General features: G+C 34.1%; 1 protein-coding gene across 2 annotated transcripts in view; it reads right to left on the bottom strand.

The window, feature by feature from the left end:
* The window catches only part of FMN1 (formin 1), a 132,344-nt gene that overhangs the window by 59,469 nt on the left and 51,064 nt on the right, over nucleotides 1-21,811 (bottom strand). For both annotated transcript variants that reach the window (XM_061998578.1, XM_061998579.1), the window contains exons 5-6: nucleotides 18,601-18,751; nucleotides 7,868-7,955 (exon numbers count right to left, since the gene is read on the bottom strand). In XM_061998578.1, the coding sequence (XP_061854562.1) occupies nucleotides 7,868-7,955; nucleotides 18,601-18,751 (239 nt within the window). The remainder of the gene's footprint in view (nucleotides 1-7,867; nucleotides 7,956-18,600; nucleotides 18,752-21,811) is intronic.

Raw genomic sequence — 21,811 nt, 5'->3', positions numbered from 1 at the left:
TTATTGAAAAGTAATAAGCTTTTGCCTCCTCTTCCACCTATCCCATGATTTTGCATTGTGAAATTAAACAGCAGGCTAGTAAATTTTCTCTGTGGCAGGCTAATTAATTTTATTAAAAGGTCCAATGACATTTAAAATGCTTTAAAATTTTGCCTGTCACTTACAATTCCATCTGTTGACATTACACCTTGGTTAGAAGTAAAGAATTATACAGAAGAAGATAACATCAGTGGAAAAAAGCAGTATCTCCAGCTACTTTTGTTCTACTGAAAAGAATCAAAAAGCTCAGGATTATAACCAAACAGAAATCCCAAACAACTGAGCTTGACAGAAATCTTTGACTATCAAGATTTGTAGACTTAATTGGAATTTTTAGTCAGAGATTTGTCATGAAAAGGGCCTGAAGATCACAAAGTGGTTTCTAATGATATATTTTCTTATCTGTGTTCCTCTATCCAACACCAGTTCTAACATTTTAGAATTGTTTTGAAGTGACATGATAAAGTAAAAAATGTTTGATAATAAAATACAGTATGATAAATGAACATATTTTAAATAGAATTAATAACAGTGTTAAGAGATATTAATATAAATTATTTTCTCTTTTGTACAAGTATGTGATTGTATAAAAGTACCAAGAAAGTATTTCCTAATTTACTTGCTATACATTCTGTCCTTCTGTTATTGGCCATGTCCATGCAGATAGGCTGCAGTGAAAAATCTAACCAAATTACTCAATCCTGTGATAACTGGACTTCTTCAGATGTTAATGTATGTAGAGATACACTTCCAAAAAGTCGGAAGTACTGCCAAAATCCACACACACTCCTTTATTTCATCTTTATGTATTCGAATATCTTTATCTTTGTCCTTATACAGTTTTAATTCAAACTGATAAAAATCTATTGCCATACACATTTGGAGAAGAAGATAAAAATGAAAACATTCAAAATTATGAAGATTGGTCAATTTTTAAAAAAGAAGCATCGATATTGAAAAATTGAAAGAAATTCACAAACGTACAGGTGTCTTAGTATTCTTCATATTCTTAAAATAAGCTGTGTGCAATACACTCACAGCTTGTTGTGTAAATTAACTTGAATTGGGGCATCTGAAAAAAAACCCATTACACTAGATCAAAGAAACTAATTAATTTACTTTTTACTTAGAGTTATAAGGAACAAAAGCTTCTTAATTTTTCTGTGAAAAACAAAACTAATTTTTAATCATATGCATAGTAACAGTATTAAAAAGAATAAGAACTCTGAAAAGTTTTTCAAAAAGCTCTTCCTGATACAGTGAATTTGACTGTGACACTTTACTGCATTAAATCGCATTGTATCAAGACTCACATAAGTGTAAGTAATATACGTGAAGTGTCATAAATCTACAAAAGAGGCTCCAAAACAATTAATAGCTATTACAATATCAATCATCATTGGTGGTTTTTACTTTTATCTTGCTTTCTAGTTAACTGTCTTCCTTACACTGTCAGTTCAGTTAGAATATTTCACCTACACCTCACAATATACCGAAAGGAAGTAGACTCATGCTGTGAAAAGCTGGTAATTTTATTGGGTTCCTCTACCTTTAAAAAATCTGTTACTTGGCCAAGTCTGGTTTCTGAGATCCTTTTTTGCAGGGAAATTGAGGCAAACATTTTTATGTGGCCTATGGTGTCTGCTCACAACAAGAAGAATTTATATACACAAGGATCATTAGTGCAGGGTTGCACCCATTAGGATATAATAACCGTCAGCTACGACAAAAAACAGATCAGCATTACGCATTCAACCTAACAGGCATACATAAAAATACTTACCAACTATATTTCACATACTCAAAGGATTGCTTCAAATAGAAACTTGTACCAAAGTTTTTTAACAGACTCACTTTTAAAAAATGAATCTGTGAAAAACATTCCCTACTGCACAGATTTTTCACATACTGTTTTATCACTTCAAAAATGTAAACCAAAGAAAAGCTGAGAATTTAAAGCCTACTGTCTACAGTCTGCATACAACAGTAGAACTTTAGACATTAAATATGACAAAAGATACTTTCCTCTTAACCAGCTTAAATACCAACTGTCTTAAGGCTGACTCTGAAACATAGCCTCAGTCTTGCTAAACACATTTTGGCTAAATCAGGATTTAACTCCTGCTGACAGAGCTTACATATACACAACAGTATCAAACCACTTAATGTGACAAACTATGAAATATGAAGAAAGCACCTTAACTGCTCCCTAATGATAAAACAGAAAAATGTAATTCAAATAAAAAGAACTTGCCAAAGGTACATTTATTTGAACTGGAAGTACTTAACTGCTTTGTGTAGTACATTCTGCTGAGTAAGGCTTGATTTCACAGAATTATGCAGCCAGTAGGGAATTTAAATTAAATTGTGACTGATACAGTCAATTAAGAAACGATTGTTTAATTCAAATTCCAAATTGGCAAAACTGCCTAAAATATCCAAATCACTCTGGTTTTCTTCTGATAAACTGATGTGTTCTAAACTTAAAGATTTTCTCCAGTATTTAACTATCATGCAACACAAAAACCATTAAAATATACATTACAAAGAAGCATACTGTGCACAATGTAGTTTTAGAAAACTAAGAAAGCTCAACTCATGAGCAAAAGGCTCTGTCACTAACGTTAACCTGCCTACCTTGGGCTGGATGCCCAAGGCAGACTCACTAAACCAGATGTGTTGAATTTTACAGAATAAAGAGAGTATCTTTTAGGGAAAATTGTTTCCCAACTTCTGAGATGGGTATGCAGCTATCTCTATACTTCATACATAGTATACAGTATATATAGAATGCACACATGTAATATTCTGAGTAGATGAGGTGACACAACTTTGGAACAATAGTTTTTAAACCTTTATAATCTATATTTCCATCCTGTGAAATAATTCAGTTGAAATCCCAATAAAACCCTTTTCACATAGCACAAGTAAGAAATAGATTTGACATATCTAGCTTTTTGCAGAAGTACTTCTAAAATATAATAGAGAAAGGAACTTTGAAACTATATGTGCTTCATGATACAGTTAAAACAAAATTTGAGATTCAGAAATTCTGAGCACACTAAGGTTTGCAGATTAGAATAGCTTTGGAATAGCTGTCCATATAGGTATAAAACATAGTCTTTCAGATGCTAAGAAAAGTGCCTGGTTAACAATGATACTGTTCTCAAAAGTTTAGATGTGCCATAAACCACAAATTGCACTAAGAAAAGGCAACCTATTTATATAGCTTCTATGGCCTTTCATTAGAAGAAGACCACATAGAAATCCCAGAATGAAAGAGACATAGAATTAGAATGGTGATTGGACTGATCAATAGTGATTGGTCTGAGTGGGTTAATCTGCTGTTCACATTCTTCCAATTATATACCTCAATAAGTTGACAACGGAGGGTAAATCACAGTTGGAGAAAATCAAATACTTTTCAACTGTTTGATTGACATTGCACAATAGTATAGTAACTATTTTAGCATTCTTTCTAGAAAGTTAGTCCTATAATGTCATGAAGAAAAACTGATGCAGAGTGGCATGATAGTTATTAGCATTGCTTGCCATAAGAATATTATTACTGGGACACTATAATAAAATTGTATTTCATATTTGAGGAACAACCACAGAAAAACCAATAATGAAAGTGAATCTACAAAAGCTGATGGCATGACCTAGGCATTTTAACAAAATCCATTCTAATGCATTCCATCTAAGTATGAACAAATAGATTTCTCAAATATTTTCAAAGTTTTATGTGCCTGCACATAGATAATTTACATAGTTGATGGACACAAGAACGTTTCCAATGCACAATGAACACACCAGGTCCCCATAGAGGCTATTACAGGTTGGCCAGTGATACTCTGATTTAATAAATGGAGTCTCAGACTTTATATTTAATTCCACTGGAAATAGTCTCAATTACAAGGATCAGCATTACATTTTCCCCTGTACCACACAGCTAAGTATTGTCAGTGTTGCAGTGCTACGGTGTTAAACTTCTGCCTTGGTAATTATATTAGTAAAGCCTGCAACTGTTCTGCATGAAGTAATATAGCACTTTATTGCCACGAAGAGCGCATCTTGTGTCATCTACTGTATCCCACAGATTTGGGTGAGACCATCTAGTTAATGCATCCTGATGGAAATTTTTCCACCAATGTACAGAAGCAGAACTCCTGGTGCCTCACAATTTTAGTCTCAACAGGCAGGTACTACAGAGGTAGGAAGGAATTTGGGAGAATTACTCTTTTGGACATAGGCATCTACATTTTACCCTCATCTCATCATCTCATTTTCTGTAGCTAAAATTAGTTTGGGTTTTTTTCCCATCTGGGCTGCTCAACAGTTTTGCCAGTTTACTCTTGAATAAAGATGTCAGTAGCTCATTGGAAGCTGGCACAGATGATGTACTCTACAGAAAAGAGAATTTTTATACTGCTGTTGCTAGCTACTATATTTGGAACTGCCTGAATGACTGGAATGTTGCCCTGTACAAAGTTGGGATCTGTGTCCACATAGGGTCTTCATAATACAATTATAATCAATATTTCCCATTAGAAACGGAACTGAAACACCTCACTTTGGAGAGAGTTGTAATATTTCAACAACAAAGCCACACAAGTAGTCTTGAGACAGAAATTTGTCTGTCATGTTGCAATATTTTAGCTGAACAATGACAGGAAAAGACAGAAGTTTAGTGGTATCAATTGGAGACAATTTCTCTAAGCGTGTAATGTGAAAGCATGTTCTTACCTAGCAGGTGATCTCCATTATTCCTCATCTCCTCTTTATAAGTTTTTGGAAAAAATGCAGACAAGCAGCCTTGAAAATAATCTCAAACCTCTGCATAATTAGATTATTGATATTTGATTTTTAACTATAAACACAGATCCTGTGTAGCAGACTGAGACAGATTTTCTATCTGGTTCTTCTGCTCAGTCAATGAATATTATTAATAGTGGTCTAATCAGAAATTGTATTCCCCCTTCAGTACCAGATTCCTCAATATAACTTGTGAGTGTTCTCAGAACATTAGAGCACCCAAGATTTCTCCTCCTCTCCCACCTAACAGAAAGCTGAGTTTTAGGGCAGGTGCAGTATGGCAATGCTAACTTTCCCCCCGCACTGTGTAATACTAACACTAAACAAAATAATTATTTAGCTTTACAATGTCTTGTCCCTAGACTGTACTCAGATATAACAAGAATTTAAACTTATCTGCAAATGGTGAGCTTCACACTCTAAAACAAATGTATGTGATTCCCTATAAAAAATGTGGCAGTTGATTCATTATCAAATGCAAACTAGAACATCTGGCTGCCATATATGGTCACTTGCTTGTTTTGCATTGCTGAGCTATCTACAAAATATGCTGTGAAGCTATTTAATTTGAGAGAGTAATCCTATAGATAGAGAAATCTCACACTATTTTAAATAAAGATGCAATCTTTCTTGTGGTTACTCTTGTTTTGCATTCTTTACAATTTTGCATACACATATATATGCATAGGACAGTCATGTCTGTATTTCTGCAACTGCTACTTGAGGTAAAGTAACCAGTACACAGTACATAGAGAGTGAATTCATTTGTACACGGCTTCTCAAAAAACATGGTCAGAAAAACTTGAAATAAAACTAGATATTTTTTCATTTCAACTTTCTTTTGCTTCAAGTTTTTTTGTTCTCTGTTGCAAGTTGCCAAAGACCATTCACTTTTCTCTTCTCTATCTTTCACATACCGAATTATGCAAAGGAAATTGGCTTTAACAAAAGGGATGAGCGCTTCATTTTCATGTTTCTTAGAGGTATCTCTTTATAGCTTCATTAAGTAAAACGTCTTAGAAATGTATTACCCAATGATCATATGCGTTAGGTGTTGTCATGAGCTGTTTAGGTTATTTTGATTTTTTTCATCCTGTACATTGACTATAGTGGTTTTCAAAGAATTTGTATGTTTATAGGCAGGATTGGACAGAGATTTAAATTAAACAAAATTCTGGGGGATAATCACACACTAAAAAAGAACCAAGAATAATTATACTGTTTTCTTCATTTTGGTACGGATTTCTAAAGATTCTCTCTACAGAACAGATGTTTTCCCTGAAACTGGTGATATGTTTTTCTTTTTTCCATAGATAGTGTCTGGACACAGATCTTGATGAGAGTTATTCATCCTGCTTTGTAATATACTTTAAAAGAAAGTTCTACTAATAGTATTCTCAAATCTCATTTGTAACTTCCAGCTGTTTCCATAAGCAAGAGACAGCATATCATTTCGTTGACTTGAGCAACACATGTGGTGACAGGCCAGTCATTTTCTACCTCAGAACAGAGAGGGTGATGAGTTATAAACTTTCCTGCACTGACAGCACTTGTTTTGGCGTCTCTCTTCTACCAATACTCTTAATTTTCATTAAACTTGTAGGAGTACATTAGCTATGTCTGCAACTGCAAGCAGTGAAGTCTAGAAACAAATTTGTAGACAGCAACAGCTGGTATTGAGGATCCAATGTTCACACCATGCATATTTCAAGGAGTTTTAGCCATTTCCCATACGATCCTGTGGAATTTAAAGCCAGATATAAGTGGAGACTGCTGCTGTGCTCCTAGAGCACATCTGCTCCTTTAAGCTAATTCTGAAGGACATTTGTCCATTGAGACTGTTCTGCATTGCTCTGCAGAACAGTCAGACAGTCCCTATGCAGACAACAGCAAATGACTGAAAAATAAATGGATAGAGAGATGTTCTATTTCAATAGAACATCATAGTGTGGAAAGCAAAAAGTCATGAAAAAACATCACTGAAGATACTTAATACTGCTGTTGAATACCTTTCCTACCTTTTATAACACAGCTGCTGTCCTATCCTGTGCTACTGTAATTCCTGACAGCAAATTATTCAGAACTTTAGTAATAGCTTTTTTTCCATCTCTTTCTGATAACTTTCATACAATACTGGCAGGCATAAAGTTATTCCTTCTATTCGTTGTTTCCCTCCATTCCAACAAACATCTGTAAGCCCTTGTGCTTTTTAAGTGCTAGATGCTCAAAGGCTCTTCTGAAATTAATAATAATCAATGCCAGCAGCATCTCAGCACTCTACCCAGTATTTGCATGTGATGGAGGGAAAACAATAGCAAAAAGGAGACATCAACTTGAATTCTTCCAGCAGTTGTTTTAAATAGTATTTTCCTTTTTTTTTTTTTTAATGTGAAAAAGAAATAAACAATATCCTTAAACAATATCTTTTAAAATCCAGAACATAAGCAGAATCTGAATTACTCATGTTCTGAAAAATCTGTATTTCTCTACAGTTGTACTGGCAAACTCAGCTAATTTGTAACAGTAATGGAATTTATACAGAATGGCCCTATGCTTTGAAAAATGCCATTGGGTAACCACCTTTCTGGTTACCGCATGGTAGCTGCATCAATTTGAAATGTGCTTTTTATACTGTTAAGGAAGCAAAATTTAAACATTCAACAAATATTGACCACAGGATTTGAAGCCCAAAAGATTTATATAAAACCTTTCCATTTCTACCAGTAGAGGACTTGTTTAAGAAAAAGGAAAGAACTGTAGGGGAGGGATATTAAATAATTTTGATAAAACATTGCATGAAAGTGCTATGTGAACTGAAACAGTACCAAAGGAGTTGTATGTAAATTCAATTCTGATTGTTTAGGTGAAACTTTTACATATACTGGAATATATCTGAAGAATTATTCTTCTGTTGTCTTGAAGAGGACTACATCCAAACATATTCTGTAACGTAAGAAGGGAGTGTGAGAAAATATCCATGCAAATATGATACATTAAGTGTAGAAAACATTACCTTGTTGAATATCCTTCATCTCCAGGTGCAAACTGGATATTAAAATTCCTACAGTTTGTGACCGTTTTCCATCCAACAATTTGATAATCTAGAAAGATGACGTAAAATTAGTAGAGACCAAATGAACTCTACAAAGGATGCATTCACGTTAATGACAGAAGCTAATTAGTTAATTGAATTCAATGTCTTTCCAAATATCAAACTTTTTTATTAACTAAATGTGGTACAAAGACCTTCATCTTCTTTCTATGCTCTGCCCCTGAACATGTGTCTGATAAATATAAGCTTCAGTTCTCTCCAGATTTAATAAAGAACATCATGTGTTATTTGTAGGATGCTACTAAGAAGGAAAAAAAGGACACATTAAATATTTAGTCTGTAATATGCTTCCCCCCCCCCTTCTTAGGGTAATCAGGGCAGAACTATTTAAGACACTCTGAGTACATCACAAGTATCTTAGTTTATCTGCTAATTTATATTTCAGTGTGAACACATTGAAGTCTATCTTTTTTTTTGAAAACAGATCCATTTCTGACCAAGAAGAATTGGAAAATTGTCATCTTATGCTATCACAACACTATTTGTTGAAAAGTAGGTGCTCCTGAAAGGATCTATTTCATTCTTGTCTGAATGTGCTCCTTGCACATCCTTGACACTTCATGAAGATTTGAGGATTTTGTTCACATTGTGGGTAACAGATAATTGTAGTAAAATACATTGACAATTCAGATTGTAATATTTTCAGATGATGGTGGGGGAATTGGGCAGAGAAGAAGAGAAAGGATGAAGGGAAAGCTTAAGGAAACCATTTTGGTTGTTTGAAATCAGTGATATTGATGTGGATTGGTCTGTAAACAAAGAATTAAAAAGTAAACAATCAGAATTTAAGAAGTGCATCCCAGATGTTAAAAATGGCAAATCCAAACTTTCCACAATGTTTAGACTGCTGGTATTTGTGATTTTGAATTATGTCATAAGGAAGATAGGACAGCAGCACTTTGTAAAACGCAATACAGACACAAGTTCTTCAAAATAAGAAAATCACAAATCTAAGCAATTGGCTTACTTCATACTGTTGATGAACAAATTCTATCAAAATACTAACTAATGTGTAAAATTAAAAGCAATAGCTAAGTTTTCCCAACGTTTCTATTTCTAGTATCAATGCAATATTTCTCTATATATCCAAATTATAACTGAATGACATCTCCACTTGGATACTTAATAATACCTAAAACTTTCAGTATTGTTATCTCTTATCCACGTAACATTTGTATAGGTGCTCACATTACAGATATTTAACTAAAAATTTTTACTAACTCATACAAATAATTGTTACTTATATTTCTTAAGATTTAGGAATATTTAACTGTGCAACTACCTAGTTATTCATCTATAGAAAATGGATTCATAATTGAAAACCTACAGGAAAAAGAGAAATGATAGTGACATTTTCACCTGAAAATGCAGTTAGTTCTTTATTTGTAGAGTACTAAATTTGGACATGCTGCCTCCAAAGAAGATCTGACACATGTTTTATGCCACTTTGGTAGGACTCAACATTTAATGAACTTATATTAAAGTAGATATTGCAAATTTTCTGCCAAAATTGAAAATAAAATCTATCCTGTGAGGTTTTTTCAGCCTGTATGTACAACCCATATGTTGGACACTAAAAAATTAAATGTGCTTACTTCGAATCAGAAATAATTCAGCTCTTTATCTCCTGAGTACACAAGCAAAAAAGATGATTTGGCTACAAATTACCAGAAATGAATACTTTGTAAGCATCACATCCTGTTAACCTATTTTTTTCAGAGCAAATGTAACTGTTCGGTTTATTATGGTCATTTCTGAAGCTTTACACGAAGTCCTCAGCACATTAACTTCTTACAGGGATAATTACAGGCTTGAGTAGTATGCAATTTGTACAGCATTCACTGACCTCCAAGTTGACCTTGTTCAGGGGCAAATTCGTACGTTGTCATAAACCACATTAGACATGTCTAGTTTAAGCAAACCTTTCCAGACTATAGCCGTTGTAGACAATATGACATTTGAATTCATTCTATTAAACTATTCTTAAGTGCTAATGCATTTTCCAGATATGATCAAACTAGCTCACATTGCTAAGTATGTTTTAAAAAGGCCACCTAACTGTATGTTCACATGCATTTTAGACAAATGTACACATGGTCACAATTACCAGGCATCAAACTAGACTCAGACTACCTGAAATAGCTTCAACCAACTGAAATTTGTAACTGAAGGCTAATATTTTATTCATTAGAGCAAAAAATAGAGGAACAAGGCTACAAAATAGCTTAAATTGGGCCTAAAACTACTCTAAAAACACAACTGTAAAGCTAAGTATTACATTGGACTTTTGTAATAGACTTTTAGAACCAATATGTAACTTGAAAGATTTTGCAACAAAAAGATATAATCAATAGTAAATAAGAGAATATATTTTTAGAGTTACTCAATTTGCCCTAAACTATGGTTATTTTGGGAAAACCACTGACAGGGAATCAAATATGTGTGTGAATATCAAATGGAAAGGAGACACAAAAAAAATCAGTACTTTTCCAGGTCATAAAATCCATGAATACATTCAGAAATTATTTTTTCATCCCCATTAAAAGATGGTTCTCTAATGTACCCAGAAATGTATTTCATTAAATATTATACAACAGACTTCACTGTTTTGTCTAACTGTAATGTCTACATTCTGTCCAGGACACTTACTGGTGCTGAAATCTGAACAGTTTCAGTTTACTTTAGTGATTAAAGGCTAAATCCTTCCTCCTGCTGATGCATGGATTCTTTCCATAATATTTAAATTTATTGAGAGAAACCATAAACTAAAAAGCTGTCCTGTATATCACAGTGTTTCTTTCCATTCCCACTCATTAACTTTTATGGTGAATTCAACAGCCTGGACCCATAAGTAGCCTGCTGAAACCCCATTCAAATAGAGGAAGAATATCCTGCACAACAAGCCTTTAAGTATGCCCTTCAAGTCATTCTACATAAACACTCCAAGAGTTACCAATGAAATTTCAGAAGGTTAAGACTAGACATTCTCTTTTCTTTTCCTGTTCAAAGGAGAGACAATTTTAACTATTTCATTGAACATGGATGAGCCATAGCTTTATATTTTACATATATTTAAAAATATATGTAAATATATATTTTAGAAAGCATGTAATTCTATTTGCAATTCTATTGGATGAAAAAAAAAAATCCAAGCACGATTTTTAGCCTTTTTGTATGGAATAAGCAGACAGCAATTTCTAGGGATAAAATAGGAGGTAAGAAATGAGCTAATAAATAAGTTATTTCATGATCTTTATTCCTATGAAAGTTGTAAAAACAAAACAAAGCCAGAAATTGGTGTTTATCCTCTAGGGATACTTTCTATATTGTACATGACTGCAGAGATTTGTGGTAAACAAAGAATCATAGAATCATAGAACAGAATGGTAGGGGTTAGACATCATTTAGTCCAATGTCCCTGTAGAAGCAGGTCCACTTAGGTCAGGTTGCACAGGAACATGTCCAAGCGGGTCTTGAAGATCTCCAAGGAAAGAAACTCCACAATAGTTTTTTCTTATGTTTAAATAGAACTTTTTGTGTTCCAGTGTAGTGGGTCTGGGACGGTAGTGATTTTCCACAGCAGCTCCTGCAGTGCTGTGCTGACTGTTGATATCAATATTATGACTACCGCTTGCACAACATCAGGGCTGTCCCTCCAGCATTCCTTCCCCCACCTTCACCAATAGCTGTGAGTGGGCATGATCTTGGGAGGGACTATGGCCAGGACAGCTGACCCAGGCTGACCAAGGAGATATTCCATACCATATGACGTCAGCTCAGTAATATAAACTGGGGGAGAGGAGCAGGAAGGGGAGGCGAGATTCATTTCTGGCCTTCCCAAAACAACTGCTACGCGTACTGAAGCCCTGCTTCTCGGGAGGTGGCTGGACATCGCTGCTGATGGGAAGTAGAGAGTAACAGCTTATCTGCTTTTGCTTTGCTTCCCGTGCTCGCGGCTTTGCTGCTTATTTATTAAACTGCTTTTATCTCAACCCACGAGACTCCCATCTTATTTTCTCCCCTTCCCTGGCTTGCTGAGGAGGTGGGGGATAAAGCGGTGTGGTGGGCACCTGGCATCCAGCCAGGCTCAAACTACCACATCCAGCTTCATCCCATTACCCCTTGTCCTGTCGCTAGATATAATAGAAAAAAAAGGGATGTCTCTACCTCCTGACATCCAACATTTAGGTACTTATAAATATGAGATCCCCCCTGAGTCTCCCCTTTTATAGACTAAACCTCCCCAGTTCCTGCAGCCTTTCCTCATAAGGAAGATGCTCCAGCCACCTGACTATCTTGGTGGCCCTGCATTGGACTCTCTCAAGAAGTTCCCTGTCTTCCTTCTGGGCCAGGGAGCCCAGAACTGGACACAGTACTCCAGATGAGGCCTCAGCAGGGCAGAGAAGGGAAGCAGAAGCTCCCTCGACCCACTGGTCACACTCTTCTTGATGCATCCCAGGATGCCACTGGCCTTCTTATCTATGAGGGCACACTGCTGACTCATGGTTAGTTTAATGTCAATTGGGACTCCCAGGTCTCTCTCTGCAGATGTGGAACTCATTCTTCTCAATACAGCAAAATAAAAAGAAAGTGAGAGTGTCTTGGAAGAGTGCGCACTAGCATTTACTTCTTCTACTCATGTTAGACACTGTTTGTTATCTTAGGCAGATAACTGAAGAGAGTTATTATGCTTCAGCCCCGCAAGGCTTCCAACATTTTCTTCAGTATCTGCCCTTCTTGCAGAAATACAAAATTTGTTAATTGTAATTCCTCATTTAGTTAGTTAGATAAAAAACTTGCTGACAGATGTATCCCTTTCAGTTAAAAAAGAGCAATTCACTCAAAATATTGACACTCTTCTTAGATGAGACCACATGTTAATAATTATGTGAAGTCTGTTAGAGATAATAGACAACAGAAAAGTCATTATCTTTAATGTCCTCCTGCATCTTTGAAATGATAATCATTGCTCTAAAGGGCCAAAAATGATTGATGAACTTTTATTTGGAGCATACACCTGACACAAATTACTTGACATTTACTCTTTTTTTTTAATAAGATGAAGACAGAGTGGGATCATAAACATCCAACTACCAACTACCGTGTTTCTTGAAAAAGTATAGAAAATATTTAAGCTCAAATATATTGAAAAAACTAATGCAACTTCAAAATATATGTAAGTACATCAATGGAGATACAGATGCACATGGAATAAATCACAGTAAAGAAATTTTCTTTTCTAAATTATCTCTTTTTCAGGCTTATAGAGTATAATAGCTTAATACGTAATGAATCATGATTTTTATTATTTATATATGTCTTAATTCTCTTTTTCTTCTATTATATATTACAAGAAGAAATTTTGGTTCTGAAAATTTAAAAGGAAAAGAAGAACCCATGGCTTGAAAACAATTATTTATGTGTTTATCAGCTTGAAAACTTTCATGGATATGTACAAACAAGAAATGTTACCAGTTTAGAACAAATAAAAGCAAAGCACTTTGCATGGAAAACTTCAGTCCTTCATCTGACATGCAAACATCTAGACAAGACTTTCAGAGTATAGGAAAGATGTCAGATTCTTCAAATTATATTCCAACCTACTGAAAGCTGAGCTTTTTCTAAAAAAAAAAAAAAAAACCCAAACAAAAAGGTGGGTTTTATTGGGTTGGGTTTTAGTTTTTGGAGATTTCATTTTTTTTCCAAAAAAACAGGTTAGAACTTTAACAGGCTAATTCTTTTCAGTTTCCATTGCTTCCATTGCTTTCCATTGCATTCTTTCAGTTTCCATTGCTTCCATTTGCATCTGTGGGCCTTAACAGTACTATACTGGATCTACTTAAATTTAAATATTTTTGGTATATAAAACTTTATAGTTGAAGTCTAGTTACAATTTCACAAATACAACCTACAGTATGTTCAGATTTTTTTTAAACAAACCATACGTTCCTAGACAAATGCTTTAATGCTAGTTAGTGCCTAATACAATAGATGTAGAAATCATGTGTTGAGAATGACACAACTGAAGTATAAGCATAAGAAAATACAGAAGTGATGATCAAAACAGTCTAGATTAACAGTTGCAGTTTCACATGCATGACAGTGACACTTTTAAAATAAGAGTTAAAAACAGAAGTAATATACAAAAGGCATTTAAAGTCTAAATGTCCAATAGAAACAATACTTAAATTGAAGTTATGTAGTAAACCTGGTGGCTTTATCCCTTTTTCTTTTTTGTTTCCATGAAATTGTAACTTTAAAGTAATTTTAAAGTGGGACCAAATATGTGCATTTGAAAAAGCTTAACTAAAGACACTTTATATGGCATAAATACTTTTACATCCAATGTGTATTGCCAAGCTGCATTACACCAGTAACTGACGTATTTAGATTAAGCTAACTGAATTAGCCAAACCAGAGAGAAATTTATTTGGTCCATTTTCAGATAGCAATGGACTTCTTTGTTTTTGTCCAGTAACCTCAACTTTGCCTGCTACAAATTCAACAATTTAGGAACTATGCAAAAAAATAAATCCCACCCCTTCAAAACATTACTTCTCCATCTAGAGTCTCTGGGAAAGTTAGGATGTAAGCAACAGTCTCTTTTCAAATTCACAGATATTACATCCAAAAAATCACTTATGTAAGATCATAATGCTTTTAGTCGTATACTTCAAAAGCATTCTTATAAGAGAAAAATTATATTTAATTCTTTCCTATATTGCACACTATTTTGCTCCCATATTGAGACATGACTAATATATTCATCTAAACAGTAAATTCTCACCATCCAGAAAGGACAAATTCTACTCTCAAGACATGATACTTAAAAAACTAGAATATTTATTTTTATCTTTAACTACATAATACTGTAGAACTTCTATTTACAAGATTGCATATATGTAGAGCAGATAAATGCACAAAAAAAAAAGGTTTCCTGAAATATTTCAGAGTATGTCGAGTTGGGAAAAATATAAGAGGTTCTTCCAAACCTGCTGAATTTTCCAAATGAATACATGATCAAAGAAGTGAGAGCAGTCATACACTTTACAGAACTTCTAAACTGAGACAAGCATTACCATAACATACTTCAAGAATACATGAGTGTAACAGAAAGATACATCTGACTTTCATTTACCTATATTGTTTTTACATTTTATCAATATTAATAGAATTTACTATATTCATCCAAAATAATGTATGACTAAAAAGAAATAAAATTATCCCCTATGCACTTAGATTTAGATGATATTATCTTATATTACATATAATTATATAATATTATATTATATATTATATACTAAAATAGACTATATAATATATAATATTATGTATGTGGTGGCTAAAAGTTATATTACCATTGCTGCTGGAAGGTTCTTAACTTGCCTTCCTTTTTTTCCCAACATATTTCTCATACTCTTTTATTTTTTAATACCTACATTTCAAATTCAACGAAATTCATCCTCATGTCAGGATGATGGTCCCTAGAAACTAGTCTAACTCAATTATTAAGCCATTTTCTGGCAGCCATGAAAGCAATGAATTTGAGAATCATAAAAGTGCTTCCACTCCAGAAAAAGAGAGTAGCCAGCTGTTTCCATCCATAGGGCAATGAACGGAAAGTGGGCTTAATGTCTTTTAAGTGAGTAACACAAATGTTGGAAAGGCATTCGTCTTCCAAAAAATTTCTGCACTTCAATACAACATCAACTGTATGTGCATAATGCCAAACAAACTTTCTTAAAGATGTTACAAGACAAATAAAATTTTCCTAGCCAAAGTTGTTCTGTGTTCCTTTGGGATCTCACTCTTAGAAAGCTTTTAAAAATTTTTCTTTGCAGCAGCGGCACGCTCTTGACGACACTGTGTTTCTCAATAAACTTTCTGTTTCCTAGACTAAACAATCCTAATAATTAATTTATTTTCTCAGTTACTACGTTTACGTTTTTCATTATTCTCATTCTCTTTACAGTTAATAAATATTTTTAATGAAGGATTGTAGCACTTAAATCTAGATGCAGTTCTTAACTGAGACATGGCGGAGTACATTGTCTTGCAAATGATATTTCTATTGATCTAAAAGAGTTTTGTTTCCCTTTTAGTAGTATCATGATTTGAAACTTCATGTTCCTCTTGTGAGCCATTATAGTATGAAGATCCTTTTTCCTAACCTATTACCTAGTTAGCCAGTTGTACTCAATCTTATTTTTAGGCAGCTGAGTATTCTTAAATATATTAATCTTGTGGTTAATTCTATCAGCTTTGTGCCTATTCTTGTATTTCAGATCACAGTTCTAATCTGAAAAGCTCTTGTTCAGAAACGGATCTCAAGGTGTCAGAAAAGAACCTGGAGGTGTTAATCAACAGTCATCTGAACACGAGCCAGCAGTGTGCCCAGGTGTCTGAGAAGGCCAAAGGCATCCTGACTTGCATCAGAAATAGGACCAAGGAAGTGATTTTCCCGCTGTACTTGGCGTTGGTGAGGCTGCATCTTGAATACTGTGTTCAGTTTTGGGCTGCTCATTACAAGAAAGACATTGAGGTACTGGAGTGCATCCAGAGACAGACAATGAAGCTGGGGAAGTGTCTGGAGTCTGATCGGGAGCAGCTGAGGGAGCTGGATTTATTTATTTAGCCTGGAGAAAAGGATACTGAGAGGAGACATGATCACTCTCTGCAACTACCTGAAAGGAGGTTATATTAAGCTAGGGGTTAGTCTCCTCTCTCCAGTAATGAATGATAGAACAAGAGGAAATGGGCTCAAGTTACTCCAGGGAAGGTTTAGATTCAACATTATGAAGAACTTTCTCACCAAGACAGTTGTAAAGCATTGGAACAGGCTGCCGATGGAGGTGGCGGAGTCACCATCCCTGGAGATATTTAAAAGATGCATAGATGCAGAGCTGAGTGACGTAGTTTAGTGATGTGGTGTGCTTGGCAGTATTAGCTTAGTTGTCAGACTTGATGATTTTAAAAGTCTTTTCCAACCACATGAATCTATGAGTCAATGAAAGCTTTCTAAAGAGTCTACTCCAGTGCATTTGAAGCTTCGCTTCAAATAGCGGTGTCTGCAGAGTTAATATTCCATTATCCATGTTATAATTGAATTCTCACAGAATGTATTCTCCTATTTTGATACTGAGTATAATTGTATTTTCTATTAGAATTATTTTTTCATAAATTACTTATTCTAAGTAAATTATATATATTATTATAAATATTTATGAATATAAATACATATATGGATATAAATATGTACTCAGAAATTTCCCTTCTGAGCAGAACTTAACAAATGGTACTGGAAAATAGATCATTCATTCCCTTAACTTAGGATAAGATTTAGATATTTCTGGCTGAAAACAGTAGGTGTTGATTAAGTATCATCAAATAATTCTTTCTGAAGGACCTAAATTAATGCAATATGAAAAGAGATTTTGGGAGGGCATAAAAAATATAAGCCAATGAGACTTACAGATACAGCTGAGCAGTAGATGAAGCATTACTCAAGTAAAAGATGTCAAAATATTTATCACAGAGGTGTTCATGGCAACTTAAATCTACCATTTGAGGGACTGCAACAATTAATCATTTCAGGTACTTAAAAATGCCAGCATGCCCCCATCCTTGCCCTATTTTTCACTTTTTGCATCACATGAGTTTGAATGTTATAATTTTTTATAAATTCTGTAGCCTTATTCACACTTCTCATTAACTATTGCGCTAAGACACAATACAGAAAGTTTATGGACAAAGATGTTTGAAAAGGTCTGATTGCACTGGCATGTATCAATATTTCCTGTTATACGTACTATAAAATTAACACAGGTAAACAGCACAGCTAACATGAAAAGTGCCCTCTTGTGGTTCTAAGCAGAAAAACTCGAACAGATTTACAATACTGTACATATTTAAATGAATTTCTAATATATAAACATATTGTTTTAGGACAAGAGTATCCTTTATTACTCAGCCTAGGATTTTTCCTGCAGTAAACACTACTAATATCATTTCTTCATCCCATCTGCTCATGGTAATTGACAAGTACAAGCTCTCTCTGTAACAGACCATGTCTGATGTAGACAATATCTGCACTATGGTAATGACATAGCTACTGAATAAACTTTTGGCCATTAAAGACATGATTGTCCTGTCCCTCCCTGATACAGATCTTTAGCTACATCAGAAAAACAGGTTTTTGGCATTCTTTGTTCAAAACATCTAACCATCCTATCTTGCTTTATACTTTATTTTTTTACAGTAAAATTAACCTCAGTGGAAGAAAGGTTGATTAGAGTAATTTTATTACAGCTATAAATAAGATCAACGATGGATGTTGTCTGAAATATTAACACTTTTAGATATCTATTAGAACTTTCATTCAGTTCTCTCTCACAACACTTTTTCTACCTCACTGGTATGTGTAACTTCATTTTAAAAGGCAAAAAAATCTTCCAAGGTAAATAATAACCCTGCATTTTCAAGCAAGAGTTGAAGCAGCTATCCATCTATTTTTCTTTAAAGTGAGATATACAAGCTAATCTATTATCCATTCCTTTAACATTAAATAAAATGTGTATTTGCTTAAAATGTGAAACTAAACAGTGACATACAGAAAACAAAGAAACAATAAATACCTTTTTGGCCTTGGTTTTTTTTTCATATGTGTCTGATAATGGTTTTCTTTTTTCCTGAGTGGTATCTTTGGAAAATAAATATTCAAACTCAGTAGTATCAAGTATATCAGGTTCTTCTAGTGATTCCCATAATGTTGGCATAGCAGTTTTCCTAGAAAAGGAAAAGCAATAATAAACTTTCCAATAAACATTTATGAAAATCCATAACAGATGAAAATCCATAATACACTAAAAACTCACAGCAACATGCATTGCTGCTACACAAGCAGCATTCCTTCCCTGTACCTTACTTTTTTAAGGAGTCAAAAGGTTTTGCAGAAGGCTGTACCAAAAATTTTAGCTATTTACTATCCATCCATGCCTTTTTCATTATCAAAATGCATGATTTGTATTGTATATTTGTGGTACAACAAACAAATATGACAACTATGGCTTGTGCAAATACATTTTGAGACAATTTTGCCACTTCAACTGGGAGCTGAATTGGGAGGATCTCAGCAGTCGCACTTTTTATTTTTGAGAAATTTCCAATACTGTGTTTTGCACACAGTAAGGAACAAACTTTTTTCAGGTGTATTCTAAGAACATTTGAGGTCATTTGTACATGACTTGATTCACTTAATATTAGCTGCAGATATTGTATCCTCATATTTATATGGCCTGTAATTTAAAAAACTAACCAGTATTCTGCTCCATTTAATCAGCTCTAAATTTTAAACATGGATTGTCTGTCCCTCTTTTCTTGCCTTCCAAGAGCAGATTTCGTTTTGGAACTTGTTTACTCTTCTCAATTTATCTGGATCTGGGGAAAATACTATGTAGTGTTGCAAATATGGTACCTCAATTCTGAATATCAGTACTTCAGGAAAATAAGTGGGACAGAACTTTGGAGTGCTCATGTGTGTCCCTCAGCAGAAAGTGGGTCTGTTTTTCCCAGCAGATGTCACTAAAGAGCAGGGAAATTATTTGCAATAAAAGAAAGGGATGAAGACTCCCATAAAGTACAAATGGTTGATGTCACTAAATACACTTTTATTAGATTTAATATGCAGAAAAAAGAAATAATTAAGAATTTAAGGTGGACCAAGATCAATGTGTTTTTGTTGGTTTTTTTTTTTTTTCAAATTTAGAGGTTTTTTTCTACATGATACACAACTTTGTTTTTCCTGCCATGAATGCTTAAAGAACTCTCATCTTTCCTTTAGTATCCATGCAGTATATCCTATGTTATAGGACATTCTTACAGCTCCATGGCTTCACTCTCCCTGATATTATCAGTAGTATGAGTCACATTGAAGAGTTAAGGATTCTTTCTGGCTCTGTAGCAAGAACTTTGAAGACCTGGATGGCTGGCGATCTGAGCAGCAGACTCAAAAAAGTTTCCAGTTCTAGTGTAGAACATGAAAATGCTGGACCATTACATCTGGTGACCAGCACTTCACCTGAAACTCACTGACTTAAACCTTATTTTGCATTCAGCAACAACTTAATGAACCAGCAATGCTTCAGAACAAAAATTTCAGTGAATCAATAGGAAGAATTACAGTAAGGTTTCTTTATTGACCAATATTTTATTGACTATAAATCAATTCTTGACTAATAATTTTGGGAAAGTAAAACCAAAATCCTTTAACTTCCTGCTCCAAAATATTTCAATGCCTTTAATTCTGAATCGCTGAAAGACTACAACTGACATTTCATCAATTGTTAGTTCCCGTCAAACAATTTATATAAAACATTAACACCTTGCAATGCTTTACTATACCAGAAGAACAATTTTTTCTCATAAAAATAAATTTAGACAAAAATATGTAAACTAAAATTCATGTTTAAATACATGTAAATGCAGATATTTACTTTATTTTTAAATGTAATCCTAAAATTAACTTAAAATATTAAGAAAAAATATATTTTGTAACATTTAAATATTTTATAGTGACTTATTATTACAAGTAATCTAGAACAGTCTTTAATTTAATAAATCATAATATATTATAAAGTCACAGTATATAATACAGTATGTAATATTATGTGTGTATATATAGTATATAGCATATATAAGAGTTTATGTTATGACAATAAGTCATGTATAATAATATGATGGAACTTGCTAAAAAGTTGGAAATAAACTTAGCATCTTTGTAACTGCATTGATGATAAAAAATAAATTGAACACAGATAATAATTATTTCAATTTTAAGACCATAATATCTATGTCATTTCACTACTTGCATCACACAGGACATGTATTTAATGTCACAATTCTGGCAACTCCTTGTTAAACTAGAAATAGTCTATGCTGCTTAAGCACCACCAAAAATATTTTTTAAGCCAACTCTATTAATGGACTTCTACATTACATTAAAAATCACAGAGTTAGAATCAGCCAAAACCCAAAAGAGCAGCTGAGCAGCACTGAAACCACACAGCACTGTGTCAATGAGGTATGCCTGCTGGCTCAGAAAGTGTAAACGGGGATACTTTTCTCCTGCAAGATGAATAAATGGATAGCATAAACACAAGTTGTAGGATCATTTCAAAAAGATCATCCAAAAATTGTTTATTATGCCTATTCACCAAACGCGCTCTCATAAACAACTCAGTTACTTTTATAGTAACTTTGGAGTTGCTACAACTATGTATACTCTTAGACTACTTTTACAGAGTCATAGCATGGTTTGAGTCAGAAGATCCTATAGTCCCGCTCCTCCACCACAGGCAGGGATATCTTCATCTAGATCAGGTTGCTCAAAATCCTATCCAACCTGGCCTTGAAGACTTCCATCAATGAGGCATCAACAGCTTCTCCGAGCAATCTGATCCAGTGTCTCACCAAAAATTTTTTTTTAAAAAAATGTCTTCCCTATATCCAACCCAAATCTACCTCCTTTCAGTTTAAAATCACTGTCCCTCGTCCTTTCATTACAGGCATTGGTAAAAAGTATTTGTCTACCTTTCTCATAATCCCTCTTTTACATATCAAAAGGCTGCAATAAGGTCATCCCATAAACCTTCATTTCTCCAGGCTGAACAATCCTAACCTTTTCAGCTTTTCTTCTAGCTCTTCAATCACTTCCATGGCTCTGCCCTAGACTCATTCCAACAGGCCCACAGCTTTCTTGTACTTGAGGCCCCAGAGCTGGATGCCGTATTCTGGGTGGGATCTCCTTAGAGCTGAGAGAATCACCTCCCTCGATTCTTTTAGTGCAGC

The sequence above is a fragment of the Colius striatus genome, chromosome 6, assembly GCF_028858725.1.
Source record: "Colius striatus isolate bColStr4 chromosome 6, bColStr4.1.hap1, whole genome shotgun sequence".
Classification (NCBI taxonomy): Eukaryota; Metazoa; Chordata; class Aves; order Coliiformes; family Coliidae; genus Colius; species Colius striatus.
This window is presented reverse-complemented; position numbering and strand designations above follow the sequence as displayed.